The 21,895-nt window shown below is 33.2% G+C and overlaps 2 protein-coding genes across 7 annotated transcripts in view; both read left to right on the plus strand.

Annotated features, from left to right (window-relative positions):
- Positions 1–21,895, plus strand: part of LOC146537559 (uncharacterized) — a 161,326-nt gene that overhangs the window by 136,212 nt on the left and 3,219 nt on the right. For 5 of the 6 annotated variants that reach the window (XM_085188250.1, XM_085188253.1, XM_085188251.1 and 2 more), the window contains 11 exons: positions 5,930–6,040; positions 9,140–9,309; positions 10,120–10,298; positions 11,220–11,385; positions 11,499–11,650; positions 12,005–12,159; positions 13,283–13,395; positions 13,663–15,323; positions 15,603–15,695; positions 16,420–16,637; positions 17,601–17,762. In XM_085188250.1, coding sequence (XP_085044376.1) covers positions 5,930–6,040; positions 9,140–9,309; positions 10,120–10,298; positions 11,220–11,385; positions 11,499–11,650; positions 12,005–12,159; positions 13,283–13,395; positions 13,663–15,323; positions 15,603–15,695; positions 16,420–16,637; positions 17,601–17,762 — 3,180 coding nt within the window. The remainder of the gene's footprint in view (positions 1–5,929; positions 6,041–9,139; positions 9,310–10,119; positions 10,299–11,219; positions 11,386–11,498; positions 11,651–12,004; positions 12,160–13,282; positions 13,396–13,662; positions 15,324–15,602; positions 15,696–16,419; positions 16,638–17,600; positions 17,763–21,895) is intronic. The other variant, XM_085188252.1, reaches the window with a different exon arrangement.
- On the plus strand, positions 18,476–19,556 carry LOC146537561 (uncharacterized). Its single transcript, XM_085188261.1, has one exon. The coding sequence runs from the start codon at positions 18,807–18,809 to the stop codon at positions 19,554–19,556; it is 750 nt and encodes a 249-aa protein (XP_085044387.1). The 5' UTR covers positions 18,476–18,806.

The following is a 21,895-nucleotide window of genomic DNA, read 5'->3' on the forward strand; positions in this document are numbered from 1 at the left end:
TAAAAACGTTACGCCTTGTTAACTTATAAGAATAATATTTAGTTAGAATTGTATTTAATATTATTTATATAAATTTTGTAACGGATATGGAAGCAGTTTTGGTTATTTAAAGTATAATATGTTTTAGAAAAGTGTCAAGACATTGCGACGTTTCGCGGGAAAAGATAACAAATTAAATGTAATCATTATCCCGAGTGGTGATCGAACCCATAACCAACACATTTACAGTTAGATGTTGCCTCACTGCGCTACAACGGCCTCAAAATATAATTTATTTGTCAGTGACAAAACAATGTCAGTGACACTGTTTTACAGGTATCTTAAAATATATCTAAAATAAATCCGATTTTTTTTCCAATTTATCTGAAAATGCGTGAATATAAAGTTATTTCACATAAATATTATCTACTTTTATTCTACTACAGTATTAGTTTCTTTTATATAAAATTTTGTAAAACTTCATTGTTTTTGAGAAAGAGCAATAAAGTTTCAAAGAACATTTTAATCTTAAAAGGGACTTAAGGTACTGTATGGAATTGTTCACCTCTCTGAATAGGGCTGTCATTATTCATTTTTAAGATTTCTAACAAAAATATCAAAAATTATTGCTTAGTTTTATTGTGGTTAGAAAAAGTTTACGTGTGCATATAAAATATGAATAGGCTATATTATCATAGTTGCCTATTTTTTATGTAGTAAAAAGCCACCATAATGTTTTTTTTATATCGCGTTATCTCATTTATGTAGCCGAGAGCTAGTAAAAGTACAAAAACTTTTTATATAGGAAACCGACAATACTTTATCTATAGAAATATCATAAACTTAAAAAGTTAATTTGTCGGCGCGCGCTATTCTCAGCAACTATTCTAATTGAAATGTTTTGTATTGGATAGTCCGTTTAAAAAGGAATCTACCTCGAGGCTATATAACACGACATTAATCTAGCCTTACTCGATAAATGGCTCTTCGAAAAGCCTGATATCATAATTATAGTCTACATACTAACTTACATCACGCTACGACCAGTGAAAAACGTGGAATAAACTTCCGAGATCATGATGCACTAACTAATGATTTTTAAATTTAATGTACAAAATTAATAAATATTTCAAAGTGTCAGCCCTACATAAGAAGTTAAACGCAGAGATAGCTAGCGTCACGAATGCGAACTGGTTTCTGTTGAGCCTTGCCAAGCCTTGCATTTTGCATTCGTTTTTTAATGTATGCAAAACCGCATTATTTTATTTGATTTATTTCCACAGAAAGATTACGTTTAAATGCCCAAGCGGATTAAGTTTAAAAGATAAAGGACATGTTCTTTATACTGTAAATATTATTATAATTGCTTATTTGTTTGTTTATTTCTTTTACTTTTACAATATTTTGTGAATTCTCATAAAAGAGCTTTTAAAACATGTATCTATAATTTACATAGTATATTGTAGAGCTAACAACTAATGTATGATAAAACAATACTTTAGCTTATTATCGTAATTGTTTTATTTCTTTTTCCGCATTATTATATTTTATAGTGCAAAATAAAAATAATATATTACATGTAATAATACTTCTGTGAAGTGTTTATTGTGCGAGAGGGCAAAGACTTTTAGCAAGAGTTTACTGCAACAATATGTATTAATGATACTGTTTTTTTGTATGAAAGTTTAAATATATAATTTTTATTAAGCTATTGGCAGTACGTTTATATAATATATTTATTTAAGAATTACATATGTATTGTAGATTAAATTTATTTCTGGCGAAATAGACATGTAAATGTTTACAAGACTTACGACGAGATTATGAATTGAAATCTTACTTAAGGAAATAGCCAGCCAGCACAGAAAGGATAGATAATTGTGTTATAGAACTAATCTAGAACTTTTCTCTGCTTTCATAGTAAAATATATAAACAGTATTAAACAAAGTGAAACTAGTATTTTAAAATAGTTATATTATTTAAGAGCAAATAAAACACCTCGTAGGTGTTCATCTTTTTTTATACTCCTTATTTGTTGACATTTAATTCTAGATAATATCATATCTTATTATGCTAGTTATCTAGTGTATTTTAATATAAAATGATGTATAGCGTTTGTGGAATCTCATTAGTACGTAAAGTGTGCCAACGAATCCGATACAGATGCTTCACATTTGGCCGAAAGCGAATAACTAATTATAAATTTTGGCCACCGGTGGTGTGATTGTAAACATGTTCATAGGGAAAAATAGGAATTCTTATATATTTACTTTTGACTTTCAACTAACTTATTTAATTTTTTTCAACAAAAATAACATAAGATTTTGTATTATATAGGTAATACAAAATATTATAATTTTTTTTTCGAATATTTTCATTATTATATACGAGTATTCTAGTAATAAATTGTAGGTACGTGTAATTCAATAATACCAGTTTCTCTTCTAAATATCCGACAAGTTATAATTAAAACACTTCTAATAAAGGATGCTTTTAATACGATTTCCATTTACACCAAAGCGTTGTTTGCAGTCGATTCACGTAATAACCAAATAATAGTTGTTAATTTATAACCATATGTGGTATTCGTATTGCGTATGCGATGACCCTCCCGATGTAGACTCGTCGGCGCACATCGCCAGTTGTTTTGGCGGCCTCGCTCGGCGTGCGCGTGCGCAGCCTACACGTATATACTTAAACTTACGAAAATTTCGCTTTCTCCGATACATCGCAAAATCTAAATTGAAAAGTGCCAAGTAATCTAACATCTCGTATATATTATATTTGGTGAAATTTCTTCGTCACTTTTACGATGTGGCTGGCTTTAGTTAAGTTAATGTGTGAAGTTTGGAATATACGATATTTTGTTGATAGCTGTTTTAAAACTTGTTGATATTAAAGTGTATTTACTTCCATTAGAGCCAAGTATTTATTTGAATGTAATAAAATAATGTAAAATTATTATATAGGAAGGACTACCGCTCTTTTGCATCTGATCTCTTATCCGTGTTATCGTCGTTATCGTTGTTTTATCTTGACTATGTATTATCTCCGCATCATATAAGTTTTGGCAAATTCCTATTACTATTCGTTTTTTTGCATTTTTATAATGCATTTTTTTACATTATCAGTCATAGTAACTCACAGTGGTATCGTCACTTTCTATACTTAACATACATACCCTTATTATTTTTCATGTCACCTTAATATGTCCTACCAATTATATTACACGTTATACTATGATATGCATCGGTGAATTTTTATTATAATTATATGCCGTGATTAATTCGATATGGCGCGAACTATTCCTTCGACCTGAAATGATTCTAAATATTGTACTTTATATTTCAATTAAAAAGTGCCAACAAACGAGCGAATAAATAATCAATAAATGCCAATATTCAATTATAAAATAAAACTCCTATCTACGTGGCAATAAAACTTTTATTAGTTTGTCATTGAACGCAATATTGTTTTGAATTACATGTATTGGAAATTTGCAATGTAATCTAAGCTATTACATTAAATTATAAACATTGTATAGACAGACGATTTGTTTAAAAAACGAAGTAAAACATTCTCACAATACATTTGGAGAAGCTTAATTAGCTTCGTGCCCATTTTGTCGTACCATTTTAGGCTTGATCGAGTTGACTTATTTGGGAAGTTGCGGTGAACTTATATATATTATTATAATGATGATGATTTTATTTACATGAGTGGATGCAAATATATTATTGTTTGGTTATCCTCAATTATATTTTATGGTTGTTGTTGATATCCTAACTAATTTTGTATTATGTCTCTCTTATATCTTATCTTAAAGGTCGATGCATGTTCTGTTGCACTCTTGTTTATCTGTAAACACTTATAACATCCATTTATAAGACCTCCTTGTTTGTATCCAGCCAGCAAGATTTATCTCTAATATGAAATCTGCTTCATGCATTATTTATTAGACGGCGTTCAACAAATTACGTACTAGATTATTACAATAACAATTTAATCGATGATCTTAACAAAAAAGGGTTATTAATACTAGTTTGTGAGGAGTGGTTTTCACCAGTCAAGGTTGCTCTTAAACGATACAGTTTGGCGCACCTTCAATATTTACTATTCTCGCATCAAATGTAATGCGTCATTTATTACAACTACTGGGTCGATAATGTTTACCAGCATTCTAGGATCTGCGCCTGAGTCACAGCCGTTCAGTGCCAGATAATAGCCACTGTTCGATCAGTTTGCGTTTGTCAACCTCTCAATGCACTCGTATTATTGAATCTTTTAAATTTCACATTTTTCTTATTACTTCGAATGTTTTTGTAATATTTGTACAAAGAAAATTTAATCATGATGAAGAAAATTTAATAATTTTAAATATTTTTTTGCGTTTAGTTTAATTACTGACATAGTTATGGATGCAAAACATTTATGATACAAGTGCATGAACAATTTATTGCTTTATTATAAGTGGACAACAATGTGTTATGTGTAGTACCATAAATTTATTCTAGTCAGTGATGTGATTTGATTTATAAAAATGTTTTACGGAGTAATCATTGCATTCGGTGCTGTTTTGTACCTAATATGGAAGTTTGTGTTTGCGAAGAATTTGCAACCCACCTTAAAGGCAGCTAGCATTTCTACATTACAAAATGAGGATATTATTGATAGTAACACTGGAAAACAAATAACTCAGGAAAGAGAGAGTTATGAAGGTGTAGAACTGAAATCAGTAGAGAACAAGAATAATAATGTTTCAAATGTTACTACATTTAAAGACTTCCCGAGCATATTAAGAGAAGAAGTGACTAGCAATATAAAAAAAAATGTGGAAGACACCAAATTAATTACTCCTAGTTTGCTTCTAGAACAACGGAACCAAAATAATCATGATAAATCGTTCAAAAGAAATAGTCCACCCAAGGAACGTTTTGCTGAATTTTTAGAAAAGACTGTCTTAAACGATGACAAATTACAATCTATAATACAAAATTTATCGTTGAACGAATGTTCATTAATAAAACCCTTTGACGATGCTGAGCTAGAGCCGGCCAAAAAGGAAAGACCTATAAGTGAAAAGGCGATTAGATTACAAGAGTCGATAGATGAAATTGGAAATCGTTTCAAAAATCTCGATGCAATTATAACAGAAAACAAAACTGATGTAAATAACATTGATAATACTACAACAGTTAAGCCTTTGTTATTAAAACGTTTGGAAAAACAAACAGGACTTCCAGGTGGATTGAACTTTGGTTCTGTTATAGGAGAATTGAGATTAAAAACAAAAAACGCAAGCAATGGAAATCTCAAACCTGTTTTTAAGAAATTCGATATCGACTCCGTGGATAATAATGAGGCACGTCTCTTGTATATAAACATTTTTAATAAGCTTACGTATAATTACATACTTTTCTCTTCACATTGTCTTATACAATATTTAGGCTGCGAGTGTGAAATAATTGTCATTCACATGGGCCTACGTAATACGAGTACTCTTACTGATGTTGGATAAAATGATTAACATCTTTCACGTTATCTTTTAACGTAACTTAGTACATGTCGAGATGTTGCTTTGATATGGAAACTAACTGTTTATTCTTTTTGTATACTTTCAATGATTAAAAAAGTAATTCTTATAGTCATATTTTATTTTGGTAGAACAATGTAATTTTTTATGAATCACTTTAGGTAAAATCGCATTTTTTGTTACAAGTACAAAATTTCATCATTTTTCATTTTATACTCAATATATGACACTGTTAATACTATAGTAGTATTAACATTAGCAACTACTTACATCTTACTAAACTTATAAATTTCGACATTAGTGTTTTTTTATGTAGAGAAATGTACGTATACATAAAGCATTTCATAATAATAACAATAAAACACTAACACTAACGAATTACTAATATCTATTAACAACAAAATGTATTGTTACAGGAATCGTTAAACGCAGTTGTAGATGAAAAGAAGAAGGTGCATATCGATGAGAATGAATTAGGAAATAACATCTTAGCGGACAGGAGAAACAAGTTGGAAACAGCAGCACAGGTAAAAATCAACCCTTATAAAATATTTTAATACTCAAAAAATATAGATATAGTACTTGTTTATAAAAAATATAGCGATAATTTTCAGCTCCAAGCACTCTGCATTCTCCTTCTTCAGCTGTAGTAGTGACTTAGGTGTGACTCAGTCTTTTCAACAATGTTATAACAAGAACATATATAAAAAAGCATAAAGTATGTCATAATAGTTTATTTTTTACTAAAGATCGAACGATCGTCTTGTTCGCACTACCAAAAATCGTCTCCTAAAGTTTTTCTTGTTGGCCATTCAATATTCATCTTTGTCGTACATTGACTTGTAAACATTAGTCTTTCCAATTTCCATAAATTCAATGCAAACAAAAGCGTAAGTAATCAGCACTTAAATATATCAAATATATCGCTTAGTGGACAAGTTTCTTCAATTTACATGAAACTTCCTACCGAGAAAGCGGTCAGACGGTCACGCTCCAAAACCACAAACACTGTGTACTTTGTAACGTATGTATATACTATCACTGTCTACTGCCTAATGCTATCGAAATAACGTTACTACAGTCGTTAGCGAGCCCGTAAAATTAGACTTGACAAAAAGATACTCGCTAGCGCCTATAGAGGTTGGTAATTGATGACATTGCCATTGTTAGTAAACGATCTTCAATTGGATCCATTTGATTGATATTATTGCTGTTAATTATACATTAGTGGTTACATAGAGACTAATGGTTTACTTCACACGCTCGTTCACTATTGTTATAGTTGGATCGTGTTTTTTTAATTAAAAGTGGTTTTCGACAACTTTACCTGACACAATTTTAAAAAAAGGAAAGTATATAAAATCACAACAAACCTTATCAACGATAATAAATATACGTAAATAATATTTCGATTGAATTTTCGATTTATTTGGCCGTTAAAACTTTAACGTTGAAATGTGCTAATAAATTTAAAGGATTTGTGGAAATATCAAGGCGATTTTGCATTGTATTGTTCCAGTGTTAATTGGCTCGACCTATGTTGCCAATAAGTTTCCGTCTTTCGAAATCCTTAACAAAGTCGGTCAAGTCTACTGATTCCGTGCTCTCGCTTTTTACACTACGTACGTACATAATTCACGTTTTTTACGTTCTTATGGTTATATGCGTAAATGGTAAAGAGGAAAATGGTTGACAGACAAAGGATTTTTAAACGAGGCTCGTGTTTGTCATTTATGTATGTACTAAGCTATTTGCATTGTATATATTTACATTCCTTTATATATCTATTATTATATATCTTTGATGGTAGCTGTCATAAGTATTTTTATAAGATAACTAGCGGCCCGCTCGCGGTTTCACCCGCGTGAACTATGTTATTATTAATTTCTGTCTCCATGACTACGTCCTAGTGACGTCTATGCAAAATTTGAGACTCCTAGCATTTGTTGTAACGAAGTTTCATACAAACTTTCGACCCCAAAAACAACCCCTTAGAAATCGAATATTGCAAATTCCCGTCTTAGCGAGCACCTACGTCCTATAAATAACTCATATGCAAAATTTGAGATTCCTAGCACTTGTAGTTTCTGACATTTCGTGATGAGTGAGTAACCTTTCGATTTTATATATATAGATACACTAGTGGACCCGGACGCGGCTACGCCTGCTTCTACTATAAGAATATTTATTAAATATATTCATGAAATTATTTTCAATTTTCAATAGAATTAGTAAGAAAATATAAGCTTAAATAATTAAAAAGAATAATAAGTAGAGACATATTATTAGAAAAAAATATCTGAGTTATTGAAATGAACCAACAAAAGGATTAAAAGTAACTAAAGGATAGGTATTCTTAATATTAGAAAAAGTACCTAAAGGTTTCCGTGCGTGCGTACATAGATATCGACTCTACGAAATAACTAAACATTTCTCTCTATTAAGTAGGATAATTTTAACGGGCAATATCAAATAAAATAAGAAGAGAACCAAAGTGTAGCTTAAATTAATTATAAACAGCAATTAATTACATAAACATTTACAATAGTTCGAAAATGTATGAAAATTTATAAAACCGTCAATGTCATCTGCTTGTTCGCGTCGCTCACACTATGCCGCCCGTAGGCTAGGTCATTTGGAATCAGTGACATCTCCTTAATTATTTATTAGAATGTTATACAGTAAACTATAATTTCAATCTAGATGAAATGTTAAGAGTGACTATTATATTTATGTTCATAAGGATGAATATCAAAATGTTGCGGTAACGGTTGCATAGCGACGCGACGGTTGTTATTAACATGGCAGAATAAATTGCATGTCAAATTAGAAAGTATTTTAAAATATATTAGTTTATATGTGTAATGTAATGTTATATAGCCTATAGCACTTCGGAAGAATGCAGCTTTCATACAAAACAAAAACAATGAAAATCGGACCAGTAGATCCAGAGATCTTTGCGTTCAAACAAACAAACAAACAAACAAACTCTTCCGCTTTATTATATTAGTATAGATAATATGATTTTTGAATTATATAAAATATCAGGGCTTAAGTGCTTTTAAGCCCATTATTTCTAGTGAAATCTTTTCTTATCATTTGTTATTATTAAATGAAAATAAAAGCTTAACATATTACTGATCGAACTCTCTATAGCAGAAGGAAATTTTGAATATACGAGTAGTATTACGAAATTAACGTTTCTAATATAAACAGTGTCAAAGCTAACACGATAAATTAATCAATAAAATACGAGTAGAGCCAGTATTGCTAAAGCGCGGGCATTTTAAGTTGTATGAGTAAGTTCAAAACATAGCCATAATGAGTCATTGACCGCATACTGATATAATGCAATTCGTGGAATGGCCAACATTCCCTCTGCAAATAATTATTGGCTTTATGGTTTGGATTGGTACAATATATTAGGGTTTTAACTATAGTAGTTAAAGTGTCAATATAAAAAACCTATGTTTTTTTTAAACGTATAAAAATGATCGTAGCTGGATTTGAACTCGCGTCTCTTGGAAACCATCCAGGCACTCAGAATAATGACAAAAAGTCTTTCTAACGAATAATTACAAACGAAAATAGAACTCTACCTATTCTAACAATAAACAAATTTTCAGGGATGGAGAAAACGTGTTCCGCAAAACGACGCCTCTCTCTTCACGGTGGCGGGGCGTCTGGAACGGGACAAAGTGACAGCGACCCCACCTCTGACCCCGCCGCCTATAGCCACTCCGCCTGCCTCGTCCCCCGTTGTCACGCCGGCTGTCCCACCGCCTAATAGATTTAGGTAAGATTTTTTTTAGCTCTACTATCAACAAAACAATAAACATAGCAGAATAAGCAATGGGAACCAGGTAACATAGTGTTAAGAAACTCCGTTCCAATAAAGACACTTCCGTTCATATAATTTCATATTCATAATCCGTTCATATTCCTTTCATATTAAATTAACATAAGAAAATTTGAAAGGCATATGGGGTGAGGCCGTAGAAAATATTATCGAATAAGTTTGTATCGATATTATCCTTCATCACCGAGCAATTGATTAATTGAATTAAATTACAAGGCGACTCGGTCCACGTAATGCGGTACATCCGTTGACAATGCTGTTGCGTGACCACACAGTAACTTTATATAACCAAATAAAGATTTAATCGCATTCTATCCGACCAACTGATGTTACCTTAAATGGTTCTAACCTTTTACTGTTCTACGATTGTGCTCTATATCTAAAGCGTCATCGAAATTATATATAAAAAATGCATTTTAATTTCGGATTTCAAAACTGGCCTAAACTTCGATAATAAAAAAATAAAAAATCTATTGATATGTCTAAAACTTCGCCTAAATGTATTTTGTACTTTATTATTGATAAATCTGATTAAAGATCGTCGAGGCGCAGGGACACAAATATGTGACTATAAACGTGACGGTTGTGGGTTTGATTACCTGCTTCACGCTGTATAAATCAGCGTGTTTGATTCCCCCGACCGGAAGTTGAATCCATAATCGTCGCATGTACATTCACACGCTTAATTACACATACATTTCTATAAATTCATATAAAATTATACAAATGTTATTTTTTTGTCAACAGATCCCGTAAAGCCCCGACCTCCCCTACAAATGGGTTCGCTTCAGGGCCACTCCGGTCAGCATCGTGCGCGGTTATGAGCGCAGTGGTGGACAATAAGCCTAAAGAAACGCCTAAGATCGATAGGGAATCGTTCAAACGAAGTCATTCTGTTAGTGAGAGCATCAGTAGAGTTGATGAGAGTAAGTATTTTATAAAATAGTCTATATATTAACAATGGTGGGTACATTTATATGTACATTCATAAATGTAACGTAAAACATATTTTACGTAGGGTTCTTATTGGATAATGATTTAATTTTTATGGGATTTATAGCCATTTATGTATTGATAATATTAATATGGATAAATTGTACACAACCTTGGTAGTTTAAATGCCATTGTAAGATCCAAATATGATAAAATTGTCAATTTTATAGTGAAAAATAAGATTATTTAAAAAAAATATCAAAAATGAACAATCATTATCGTAATTTTTAGTCATTTGTGTCCCAACAATGGTGTCATCACTGTATGTGAGTCACCGTAATATTATTAAAATCTTAATGAATGAACAATGAAACCTTTATAAAATAATATTCCCTTTCGCCAACAAATGATTACAATGTATTGCCAAAAATATTTAAAATGATTCACTAAGTGATTCAGAATGGTAAAATTGCAAAGAAAAGTAATTAATATACAGTCGATGCCGCGTGACGCAGGGGCACAAGCTTGCGTCTATAGGCGCGACGGTTGTGAGTTCGACTCCCACTTGGGGATTGAAATTTATAATATTTTCATTTACTCGCTTTGGTAACGAGGCAAAGAGTGAGAGGTGTATCTCAATACACCACTAAACACGCATTGCCTCAAGAATTCGCCTCTCTGATATGTGCGGTAGAACAACATTATCGATTATAAACTTGATGATTGTAGGTTCGATTCCCACTTGGCAAAATGAATTATATTATTTTCCCCGTTTTGGGTAGACAAAGCGCGGTGGTGAGACTCACCAAGTAACTCTTAATCCGCATTCAGGGGGAAAGCAACCTACTATATGTAGGATAAGTGTGGATACAGTGAAAGTAAAAAAATGAATAATTATATTTTCTCCATTTTAGAAGAAGAAATATTAGGTGTAGAGAAGATAGGTAGCCAAGTTCGTGTTCCGCGGGCGGACGATGAAACTTTCCAAGCGTTTTTCACTCCCGCGCTACAACACGAGAAAACACAGTCAGATGACGTTGAAGTCGATTTGGACGCCATTGATAGTGGGTCGAGGCAATTGTAAGTATTTTAAAGCTTCTTTTATTTGTGAAATTTTAATGGAATTAAAACAAAATAGAATAAAAAACAGTGTTCCTTCGGTTAAAATACAATAAAATTTTGTTTTTTTACAGATTGGCAAGTGAATGGGCGCGCAGAGCGAAGCGAGAGCGACGTCACGCCGCCTCACGGAATCCGCTCAAAGCGCTCGCCGCTCGGACCGACCTCCGACAGGAATATATCGCTCAACCGCTAACTGTGCGCGATCAGATGTTGCGGGAGAAAAGTACGCTTTTTTATATAAATTATGTTGTTTTTTTTTTTGTTTTATTGTATGTCGCTACCTATGGCGAAGTAGGCAAATGGAACCAATTGTGAAGATACTCCGTTCCGCACAGAACGCCCCATTTTCAAGACATTTCATGTTGAGTGGAGTAATTCATTCTCTCGAACGAGGAGAATCTTAACACTAGGTTTCCTCTGCATGCTTCGCTATGTGGGAAAAAATATAAAGCGTAAATTATAACAGTGCCACCTGTGAATTAGTTAATAAGTTAAGTTATATACATATGTTTTATTATATAAGTTTTATATTGTAGGAGCCTTAAAAAAATACTAATAAATAATTTCTGTTCTATAGTAACCTCAAACTGCGGCCTAGCTGCCGAAGCGCTAGCAGCATTAGCTTCCAAAGAGGATTTCTCCAACGTAGCACTGAAAAGTGCAACAAATGCGCCCGTGCACGGTACAAAGCCGGTTATGCTATTACAGGTTAAAGGGAGACGGCGGGTTCAGGTTAGTTTTATTTGTGTCTATATGTTCGTTTTTCTCATTAAAATATTCTTTTATTATTATTTAAATATAAAAATTCAACCTTTCATTCATTTAATTTTAGATTTTTATATAATTCATGGTAAATTAATATAAAATATAATAATTAATGTAAACACATTTTGTAGTTTATAAACTACAAAAGACGGAAATAGATAATAATAATATAAACAAAAAACGATACACAATTAATGTAAGTGTGACATTCAATACTTTCATAATTACAATGTTTTATAAGAATAATATAACAATAAATTTATGTATATTATTACGTACGCACGAGGAAGTATTTTATTACATACTACGTGTTACCTTACGTTATTTTTGCACGTGGGCGGTTAATTGTTACAAATATATTATTATGTATTCATATTATATACAAGCTTTTAACTGCGACTGTGTCCGCATGCTTAAATACAATTAACTTCAGTGCGTTAGACAAGTAATGGCCCCATAGTCATCCTGAAATTGCGCGAAAATCCTGAGTTTGCGAAATTCATACATATGTATGAATTTTATATTTTTTTCTTACTTTTGATCGTTTACTTTCTGAGTTTACAATACGCAAAATTCAGAAACCTAACTTCAGGGCGGCCGCGATTCGTTTACCGTACTGTAAGAATTATGTATGCCATGTGACACATTCTAAGTGTCTGAGGTAACTCTGACCAAAAGTGTAGAGGAGAGAGTACTTTTAATCAATAGCGTGACGTAATACAGGCTTTTTATAGCCTGAATTTATATTCCCATTTATATGGACTATGGTTACATTATTATATAAACGAGAAAGAATATGGAAAAGAAAGGAAATGGCTACTTTTGTTTGATTTTAAAAACTATCTTTTATTTATCTGGATATTATATTCACTTTGAAAGAATATTTTTAATAGTTACACAAATATACTATTAAAAAAACGAATTGATTAACAAAACAAACACAATAGCGACATTACAACTTATATATAGTACATTTTTAATGACATGAAAGGATAAGTTGGTTGTATTATTAAAATTACTAAATTCCGTTTTTTTTCTTATTTTCTATATATATCCAAATTCTAAAAACTTTATTTCTTTTTAATTTCAGACACGGCTAGTGGAGCCCATCCATACTAGTGTGAACCGCGGCGATTGCTTCCTTTTGGTCACTCCTGATCAACTGTTCCTTTATATTGGCTTATATGCCAATGTTATTGAAAGGTAAAATGTTGTATATATGTTATTATTGATAGTTTGAAACCAAACTAACATATACTTATGTAAGTGTACATATTAAATAGTAGGAGTCTAGTAAGCTAAAAACCTACTTTATATATTTATGTAAAAAGATAACATAATTAATAAGCATTTAAAATCAATTATAATATTATTCTGTAATAATTATATTTTCTTAGTTTTTATCTCGAATTATTATTTGACAAATATACAATATACCTTATGTTAATGTACTAAATATCCTTGTTCTAGAAACCGAAGCACAGACATCGCACAACACATACAAAACACAAAAGATCTCGGTTGCAAAAGCTCAAACGGTCTCATTAAAATTGACGAGCAAACCAAAAATTTCTCAAATAAACATTGGAATCAATTCTGGTCATTACTAGGTGTTACTGAAGGAATTGAAAATTATAAACCTATAGAAACAGGTCTGGCTGATGAAGACGAAATATTTGAAACCTGTGTCGTACAAACTAACATGTGCTACGAAGTCATAGATGACGAATTAGTACCGATAAAGGAATATTGGGGTCAGTTACCCAAAATAGCGATGTTACACCAATCAAAAGTCATCGTTTTTGACTTTGGCTCGGAAATGTATATTTGGTACGGCAAGAATGTTGCCTTAGAAAGTCGAAGGAAAGCAGCGCAACTAGCTCAAGAGTTATTTGATGAGGGTTACAATTATGAAGAATGTCATATAAATCCATTAAATGCCGCCGAATTCCAAGGTGCTAGAGATGAAGCTAATACTACTTATAAATCAAGCAATAAACGACCGGAATGGACAATTTTGTCCAAAGTTTCACAGCACATGGAAACTATCTTATTTAAAGAGAAATTCATCGACTGGCCCGATTATAGTCGAGTGATTAAAGTTAAACCACAAGAAAATAAATCTAATTCAATAGAAATAACACCGTGTGATGCTGAGGAGATGTGGTCCAATGACTATCAAGACCCAGATTTAGTGCTCGAAGGTTCTCACATAGGTCGTGGCACTCATTACTATGATAAAGATTCAATGAGACATTATGATATCAAAACTAAATCCGTTTGCAAATGGGTAATACAAGAATATGATTACCAAAAAGTTGACGATGAAGAGGAAATTGGGGAATTTTTCTCCGGGGACAGTTATATTATCAGATGGGAATACCAAATCACGGTTACTGGCCGGGAATTGAATGGGAAACCATCTAAGCATAATTTGACTGGTCGTGATCGATGCGCTTATTTCTGTTGGCAAGGAAAAGACGCGTCGTCAAACGAAAAAGGCGCCGCAGCTTTACTTACAGTTGAATTAGATAAAGAAAAAGGTCCTCAAGTGCGTGTGGCTCAAGGAAACGAGCCCCCTGCCTTCCTTAACCTGTTTCAAGGAAAACTTGTCATTCACCAAGGAAAGAAGGGCACGGATAAGAGTAGATACAAATTGTTTGTTACTCGTGGCAATATATCGAATGAAGCCTATTTACTTCAGGTGCCGTGTTCTGTACGACAGTTGAGGAGTCGGGGTTCATTAGTTCTAGTCGATACGGAAAAAGATTGTTTGTACATTTGGCATGGATCTCGTAGTTTAAAACATACTAAACAAATAGCCATCGAATTAGCTAACAAATTGATCTCGAAACAATCAAGTTTACTCAATGGTAATGTGAAAATACAAGAAATTAAAGAGGGTGAGGAGAGTAAAGAGTTCTTAGATGGTTTGGGGGTTACCAATAAATATTATAATTCAGTATTGAACGGCGGGAAGGATTGTGGTGATATAACGCCTAGATTGTTCCATTTCACGGACTTGGGCGGTCAGTTCGAAGCGAACGAGGTGCTGTCGCCGTTGAGACACGAGCAGCTGGTGACACCCTTCCCTTTTGAACAAAAGGAGCTGTATTCGGCTTCGCAACCCGGTTCGTTATTTTTTTCTATTTTTTAACCAGTTAAGGCCTATTTAAATATATGTAGTGCTGTAGCTGAATTTAACATTGCACATTGCCTAGGAAATAAGACTTTTCAACCTTTTTATTCAACTCTTGTTACCGACTTCAAGTGGGAATCCAACCAGCAACTGTTGCGCTCACAGTCAGATGCTGTATCATTGTATCACTCAATATATCTTATTCAAATTAATATATATTTGTAGCGTATTATAAATGATTAATTGTATAATATTTGGTTTGTATTTCCAGCGTTATTCCTGCTAGACGATGGTAAGCGCGTGTGGGTGTGGCAGGGGTGGTGGCCGCGCGACGCGAACGACCTCGACCCCGCTGAGAGGAACGGTATGAATCATTTTTGTATATTTTTTTTATTAGTAGACTGGATCCTAGCCCATACTGTAAAACTTAAAATTCTGTCCTCCCGTAGAAATTTCGAGAAATCCTTCCTTAGTTCACCTACACTTCCAAGATGCGTACAATCCTACATGTCTTATACGTGTGTCTATTGTTGTTGTGTATGCGTTTATAGACACATCCTGCATACATTCGCTCATTCCATACAATCACCCATTCATTAATACGTTGGCTATAGTGTACACAGACTAAACGCAGTCTCGTGCGCACCATGTGTTTACACTACGAGTGAAGTGTGGGTCATCTGTATCCGTATCCCGGATATTCGAAGGAGAAAAATATACGTCTCCGTATTCATATCCGTGACTTTTTTGGCTGATATATAAAAACGACTTTCGAATTCATCTCCATTCAAATGACATCAGCTGATATTAGTTTGTATGGAGAATTATTTGATGATATTAACATTAAGAAGATTTTCAGTAAATTTAAAATAACCCTGGATTAATTAAGGTAGCAAGGAATTGGTTGTCAGTCACATGCACCCATATCGATTGAGTTAGAAAGATAACCTCCCTATCCGCGGATCTCCACCGTTAATATCTCTTGTATCCACTTGTATTATACTTTTGTTAGCGATCCTGTACATCATTTTTTTAAAAAAAAAAAACAAACATCATTAAAAACTACTATTATGTTTAACAACACACAGGTGTTGGAGCATTCGCAGCACGTTGGCAAGCGATGCGAGCTGCCGCATTACGTACAGCCGAAGCCTACTATCGCATCTCCAGAGATCCAGGGGGTGTTGGCGGTGTTGGGGGTGAACCCGACGTGCGGGTGGTTGCAGCCGGCTTGGAACCCCTGGCCTTTACGCACCTGTTTGATGTATGGCTGGAACACGATGAAGCCGCTGATGCTAATATTGCTGTGAGTCTTATTAAATATTTATAATATATATTATATTTATATAAAAAATTAGCTTTCAGTAATAATTTGATTTAAAAAAATATAGTTATATATACTTTATCTTTATTTATGGTGTAGTAACATCTTTTCTACATGGTAAAAAATAATTTAAATTTTGTATTAAGCGTCTATAACTTGATGGTCATAGATTTCAAATGCACTCAAGTGACGATCTAATTATTTTCATTACCCCGCTCTGGCTATAAGCACGGCGTTGAGCTTTGCTACTTAACATTAGATTTGATCTGTCTACCCTGTCTTGCGGACAAAATTATGTAGTAACAAAGAATATGAATATAAAAATATTTTAATATAACTTTATCTTTAAATACAGTTAAAACTAACGAGTAAGTATATGTATTTTTAAGACAATTGGTGAAGGCTTTATAAAATGGAAAGGAAATTTTGTAAATATATTATTATGCTTAAAAAGGATAGGGTGACGCACATTGCACAAAAATTTCATGATATTGTTCTAAAGCAATTTTAAAATCTAAAACTTTAATCATCGTTTAAATCAAATAACGTAAAATGAAATTAGGTCAATCAGGCAATTTCAATTACAACAAAGAAAAGCTGTGTTAATAGTTAATCTCAATTATTAATATTATTTATTGTAACATCCAATTTATTTTGAAATTTCTATATCAAGTCATTTATAAAAACCCACCTATTAAAAATCATCTATTATATTATGTGACGGTTGTGGTTTTGATCGAAACCATCGGGGGTATTTTCTCGCGCCACCCAATGTACAATCTTATCTTGAAACATTAGTTCCCACTGCCTACGCAGAAACAAACGTAAATCTGTCTTCTTTTTGTTATGCTATATGCGATAGATTCGACATACCTTACACAGCGTAGAAATATATGTACAATACAAAAAAATAGCTTAGAGCACGCATTCTATCCCCACACACAGCACGGGTACAAAGCCGGCGAGGCGCTACTCGGCACCGTGGAACTGTCGCGGCTGACCAGCTGCGACGCCGTGCTCCCGCTGGCCGCGCTGCAGCGACGCCCCCTGCCCGATCACGTGGACCCCCACCACCTGGAGAGACACCTCACCGCTGCTGATTTCCTGGTACTTGTTCCGCGACTACACACGTAGTGCATGCATGAATTGTTCATTATTATATATATATAGGTTATGTTGTGGCCGCCCTGAAGTTAGAGTTAGTTGTGGATGATTCCGCAGATTTGATTGTAGGAATATTGTTAGTTTTCTTTCCTCCTGAGTGAACAATGCGCAAAAATTCAGAAAGCCTAACTTCATTGGGGTCACAACTCATCGACCATCGTGTATTGCATGTAGAGTAAACCGGAAGCCCTGTTAGTACTGACTTATTTTAGTGTCACTATAAGTAGTGTGGTGTAATTTAGGGCTTATTAAATGTATGTGTGTTGTACGTACGTGAGTCAATATTTGTTCAACATAATATGTTTCGTTGTTTGTTTTTAATTAACAATATTAATATTATATGTATATATTATATCGTCGGACTTTAGCAAGCATGGCTTATTATTAAAAATCGAGACAGCCAAAGCTAATTTTCTACACCGCTATACTATATTAAACATAACTATGCTTTGTTACACTTGCACTTACTGTTACAGCATGCATTGCCGTCTTTCAACTTACACATTTTTTATTTTAATCCAGTTATAGTTAGAAAACATTGAATAACTTGGAAGCTTCAATATTCATATATTTTGATTAAGTTATCTTCAGTATTGATCTGAAAAATAGAACCTAATAAAGCATTAATATATAAATAGACTCCGAGAAATAGGTTCCGGTTCCGGTTGTCAAAGCGTGAACATCGTTGTAGTGCAGCTCTCAAACTTATTGTGATTAAAAATAATTTACGAGCAATTAGACACGGTGAATAGTGGAAGACACAATTATACGTGCTGTGGAGTTGTAGAACTATTAAATCTGGTGCAATAAACGTGAAAATAAGGAGATATAATTAAATAAGAGCACATTGCATTTGATTTTAGGCGCTGTCAAATAGACTTGACAGACTTGACGTGTCAGTGACATTCATCAATTACGTCGGTGTTGCCAACGTAAAAATACCACTCTACCGCTGTATTCCATTATACGCAAAGTTAAAACTTAAACATGGAGGATCAATTTCTAATTCTATTTGGAGAGATGAAAATCGAAATGGAGAAACAGATGGCTGAATTGAAAGAGTCTATAACTAATTCAATCGTGGAAAAAATTAATAAAAAAATAGAGCCTATTATAGCGGAAAACAAAAATTTAAAAGGAAAAATAATGAGCCTTGAAAAAGAGATGGAATATTTGAAAAGAGATAAGAGACAAAACAACATTATTATTTTTGGATTAAAAGAGGAAGAAGACTCTCAGTCAGGACTAATACAAGCGGCAAGGAAGATATTCAATAAAGATTTAAGCATAAACATCCAGGATTCTGAAATAAACAAAATTTATCGCATCGGTAAAAAATACCCAGACGGAAAACCGAGACCTGTTTTACTTTCTTTTGTAAATTTATGGAAGAAAAATGAGATAATGAAAGCCCGGAAAAATCTCAAAAACATATATATTGCAGAGGATTATTCTAAAGAAGTTCTGGAGAAGAGGAAAATGTTACAAACGAAATTAAAAGAGGAAAGAATGAAGGGAAATTTCGCGTATCTTAAACATGACAAGCTAATAGTAAAGGAAAATAATACAACCAACGAAAAAAGAAAAAGAGACTTATCTTCTCCGCCGCGGGATAATACACAAACCAAAAAATTACAAGCCTGGACGTCGTCACAAAAAAATAGGCGCAACGCTTTTGATGTAATGAGAGGCAGATCCAACTCCCTCTCTTCCTATACGGTGGACGATAGGCAATAGCAAATAGGCATCGGCAACCGGAATAAACAACAGCATAAAAACAGCAACAATAGAAAAAACTTACCTCCCCCAAGCCGACTGGTCCTCGTGGGGGAAAATGACCACGACCCTCTAAAGATAAATAAAAACGGAAAAAAGAAATTTAGCGGTATATATATAGCAACTATAAACTGTCGATCATTAGGAACCACCGAAAAACTACAAGAACTAGAATTAGCATTAGATGAAATAAAATGGGATATCATTGGTATTAGCGAAGTGAGGAGATACGGGGAAAGAATTGAAGACCATGGGACATATATACTATACCATATCGGGGAGACGCCCGGATTATACGGAGTCGGTTTTATGATAAAAAGAAACTTTGCCAAAAACATAAAGGAATTAAGAGGGATTTCAGAACGGATTGCACTCCTCAATATTCAACTACCTGTAAATGGAGAGGGAGAGAAAGAATGGTCTATTATACAGGCGTATTCGCCTACAGAATCAAGTAGAAGAGAAGACATAGCAAAAATTGAAAAGTTCTATGAAGACCTACAATTCACTATTGCAAATGTTTCCAAAAATATAATAGTTATGGGGGATTTTAATGGACAGATTGGAAAACAAAAAAGTGGAGAAGAATATACTATAGGAAACCATGGATTTGGCAACAGAAGTAAAAATGGTTCACGATTAGTTTCCTTTGCTATTGAAAATAAATTAAGCATCCTAAACAGTTTTTACAAAAAGAAAATATCAAAGAAATGGACATGGATATCTCCTAATGGGCGGTATAAAAATGAGATCGACTATGTTCTGTCTAACGATGTAAAAGTTTTTGAAGACCTGTCTATTTTAAGCAACTTTAATTTTAACACAGATCATAGAATGGTAAGAGCAAAACTCTCAGGGACATGTGCTAAAAAAGCACGACAATTTCACAACAATATGAAAGCCATCAAATGCACTGGTAACATTAATATACTTCTAAACAACCTCGAAACCTCTCTGGAAACAGTGGAAAATGGAAAAAAAAATATATCGATGCAAGATAAATACACCAGATTGATCAAACAACTAAAATCAGAAACAAAGAAAGTAAACATGACAAGTAAGATAGCGACATCATATATAAGTAAGCAATTATTACAAGAACGGAAGGAACTATTACAAGGGAAAAATAAAAACTATTATAATCGCCACAAGATAGCAGAATTAAGCAAAAAGATAAACGAACAACTTAGAAAAGAACGAAAAACAAAAAGATTAGCGACATTAAAGAGACATATAGAAAAAACAGGAGGAATAAAGAAGGCGCTAAAAGAAATGAATTACAAAAAGGACTGGATTCTACATATGAAAAATAAAAATAGTAAAACAACAAACAATAGACCAGAAATACTACAAATTGCTACAGAATACTACCAAAATTTATATCAAAGCCATAATGGAGAACACGTAATAAAGGAAGATACGTCATTAAATGAAGAGGAGATTACACCAATTTTAAAGGAAGAAACAATAAAATCTATTCAAACACAAAAATTAGATAAGGCACCAGGATCAGATTTAATCACAAATGAACTACTAAAAACTGCACTACCAGTGTTAGCATCAAGACTTACAGAACTGTTCAACGAGATTCTCCAAACGGAAACCATCCCGGAAGATTGGACTAAATCCACAATCATACTGCTTCATAAGAAAGGTGACAAGGACGATATAGGAAACTACAGGCCGATCAGTCTAATGTCCAATATTTATAAAATATTCTCAAAAATAATACTTAAAAGAATTACTAACACATTAGATTTAAATCAACCTAAAGAACAAGCTGGTTTCCGTAGTAAATTCTCAACTATAGATCACATTCACACTCTAAGACAAATACTACAGAAATACAGAGAATATAATAAAACGTATTACATAGGGTTTGTTGATTTTAACAAAGCATTCGATACATTGAAGCACGAGTATATTTGGGATGCTTTGAAAAAGCAAGGAGTGCAAGAAAAATACATACGAATAATTAAAAACGTCTATACAGCGAGCACTGCACAAGTCCAACTTGAATCTATGGGCAAAGAATTTCCTATAAGAAGGGGTGTACGCCAAGGAGACCCTATATCTCCCAAATTATTTTCAGCAGTGCTGGAGATGATCTTCAGAAACCTAAACTGGACCAAAAGAGGCCTAAATATAAATGGCGAAAATCTAAACAATTTACGTTTTGCAGATGATTTGATTTTGTTCTCAGAGGACGCTGGAACTCTGGGGTTAATGCTTCAGCAACTATCTGATGAAAGTGCTAAGGCAGGACTGACAATGAATCTAATTAAAACCAAAATTATGAC

This window comes from Heliconius melpomene, chromosome 7 (assembly GCF_056956725.1).
Source record: "Heliconius melpomene rosina isolate 202511_hmr_F chromosome 7, ASM5695672v1, whole genome shotgun sequence".
Classification (NCBI taxonomy): Eukaryota; Metazoa; Arthropoda; class Insecta; order Lepidoptera; family Nymphalidae; genus Heliconius; species Heliconius melpomene.

What these genes read in the sequence shown, in the direction of transcription:
- LOC146537561 (XM_085188261.1), top strand. Translation starts at nt 18,807, where the DNA reads ATGGAGGATCAATTTCTAATTCTATTTGGAGAGATGAAAATCGAAATG.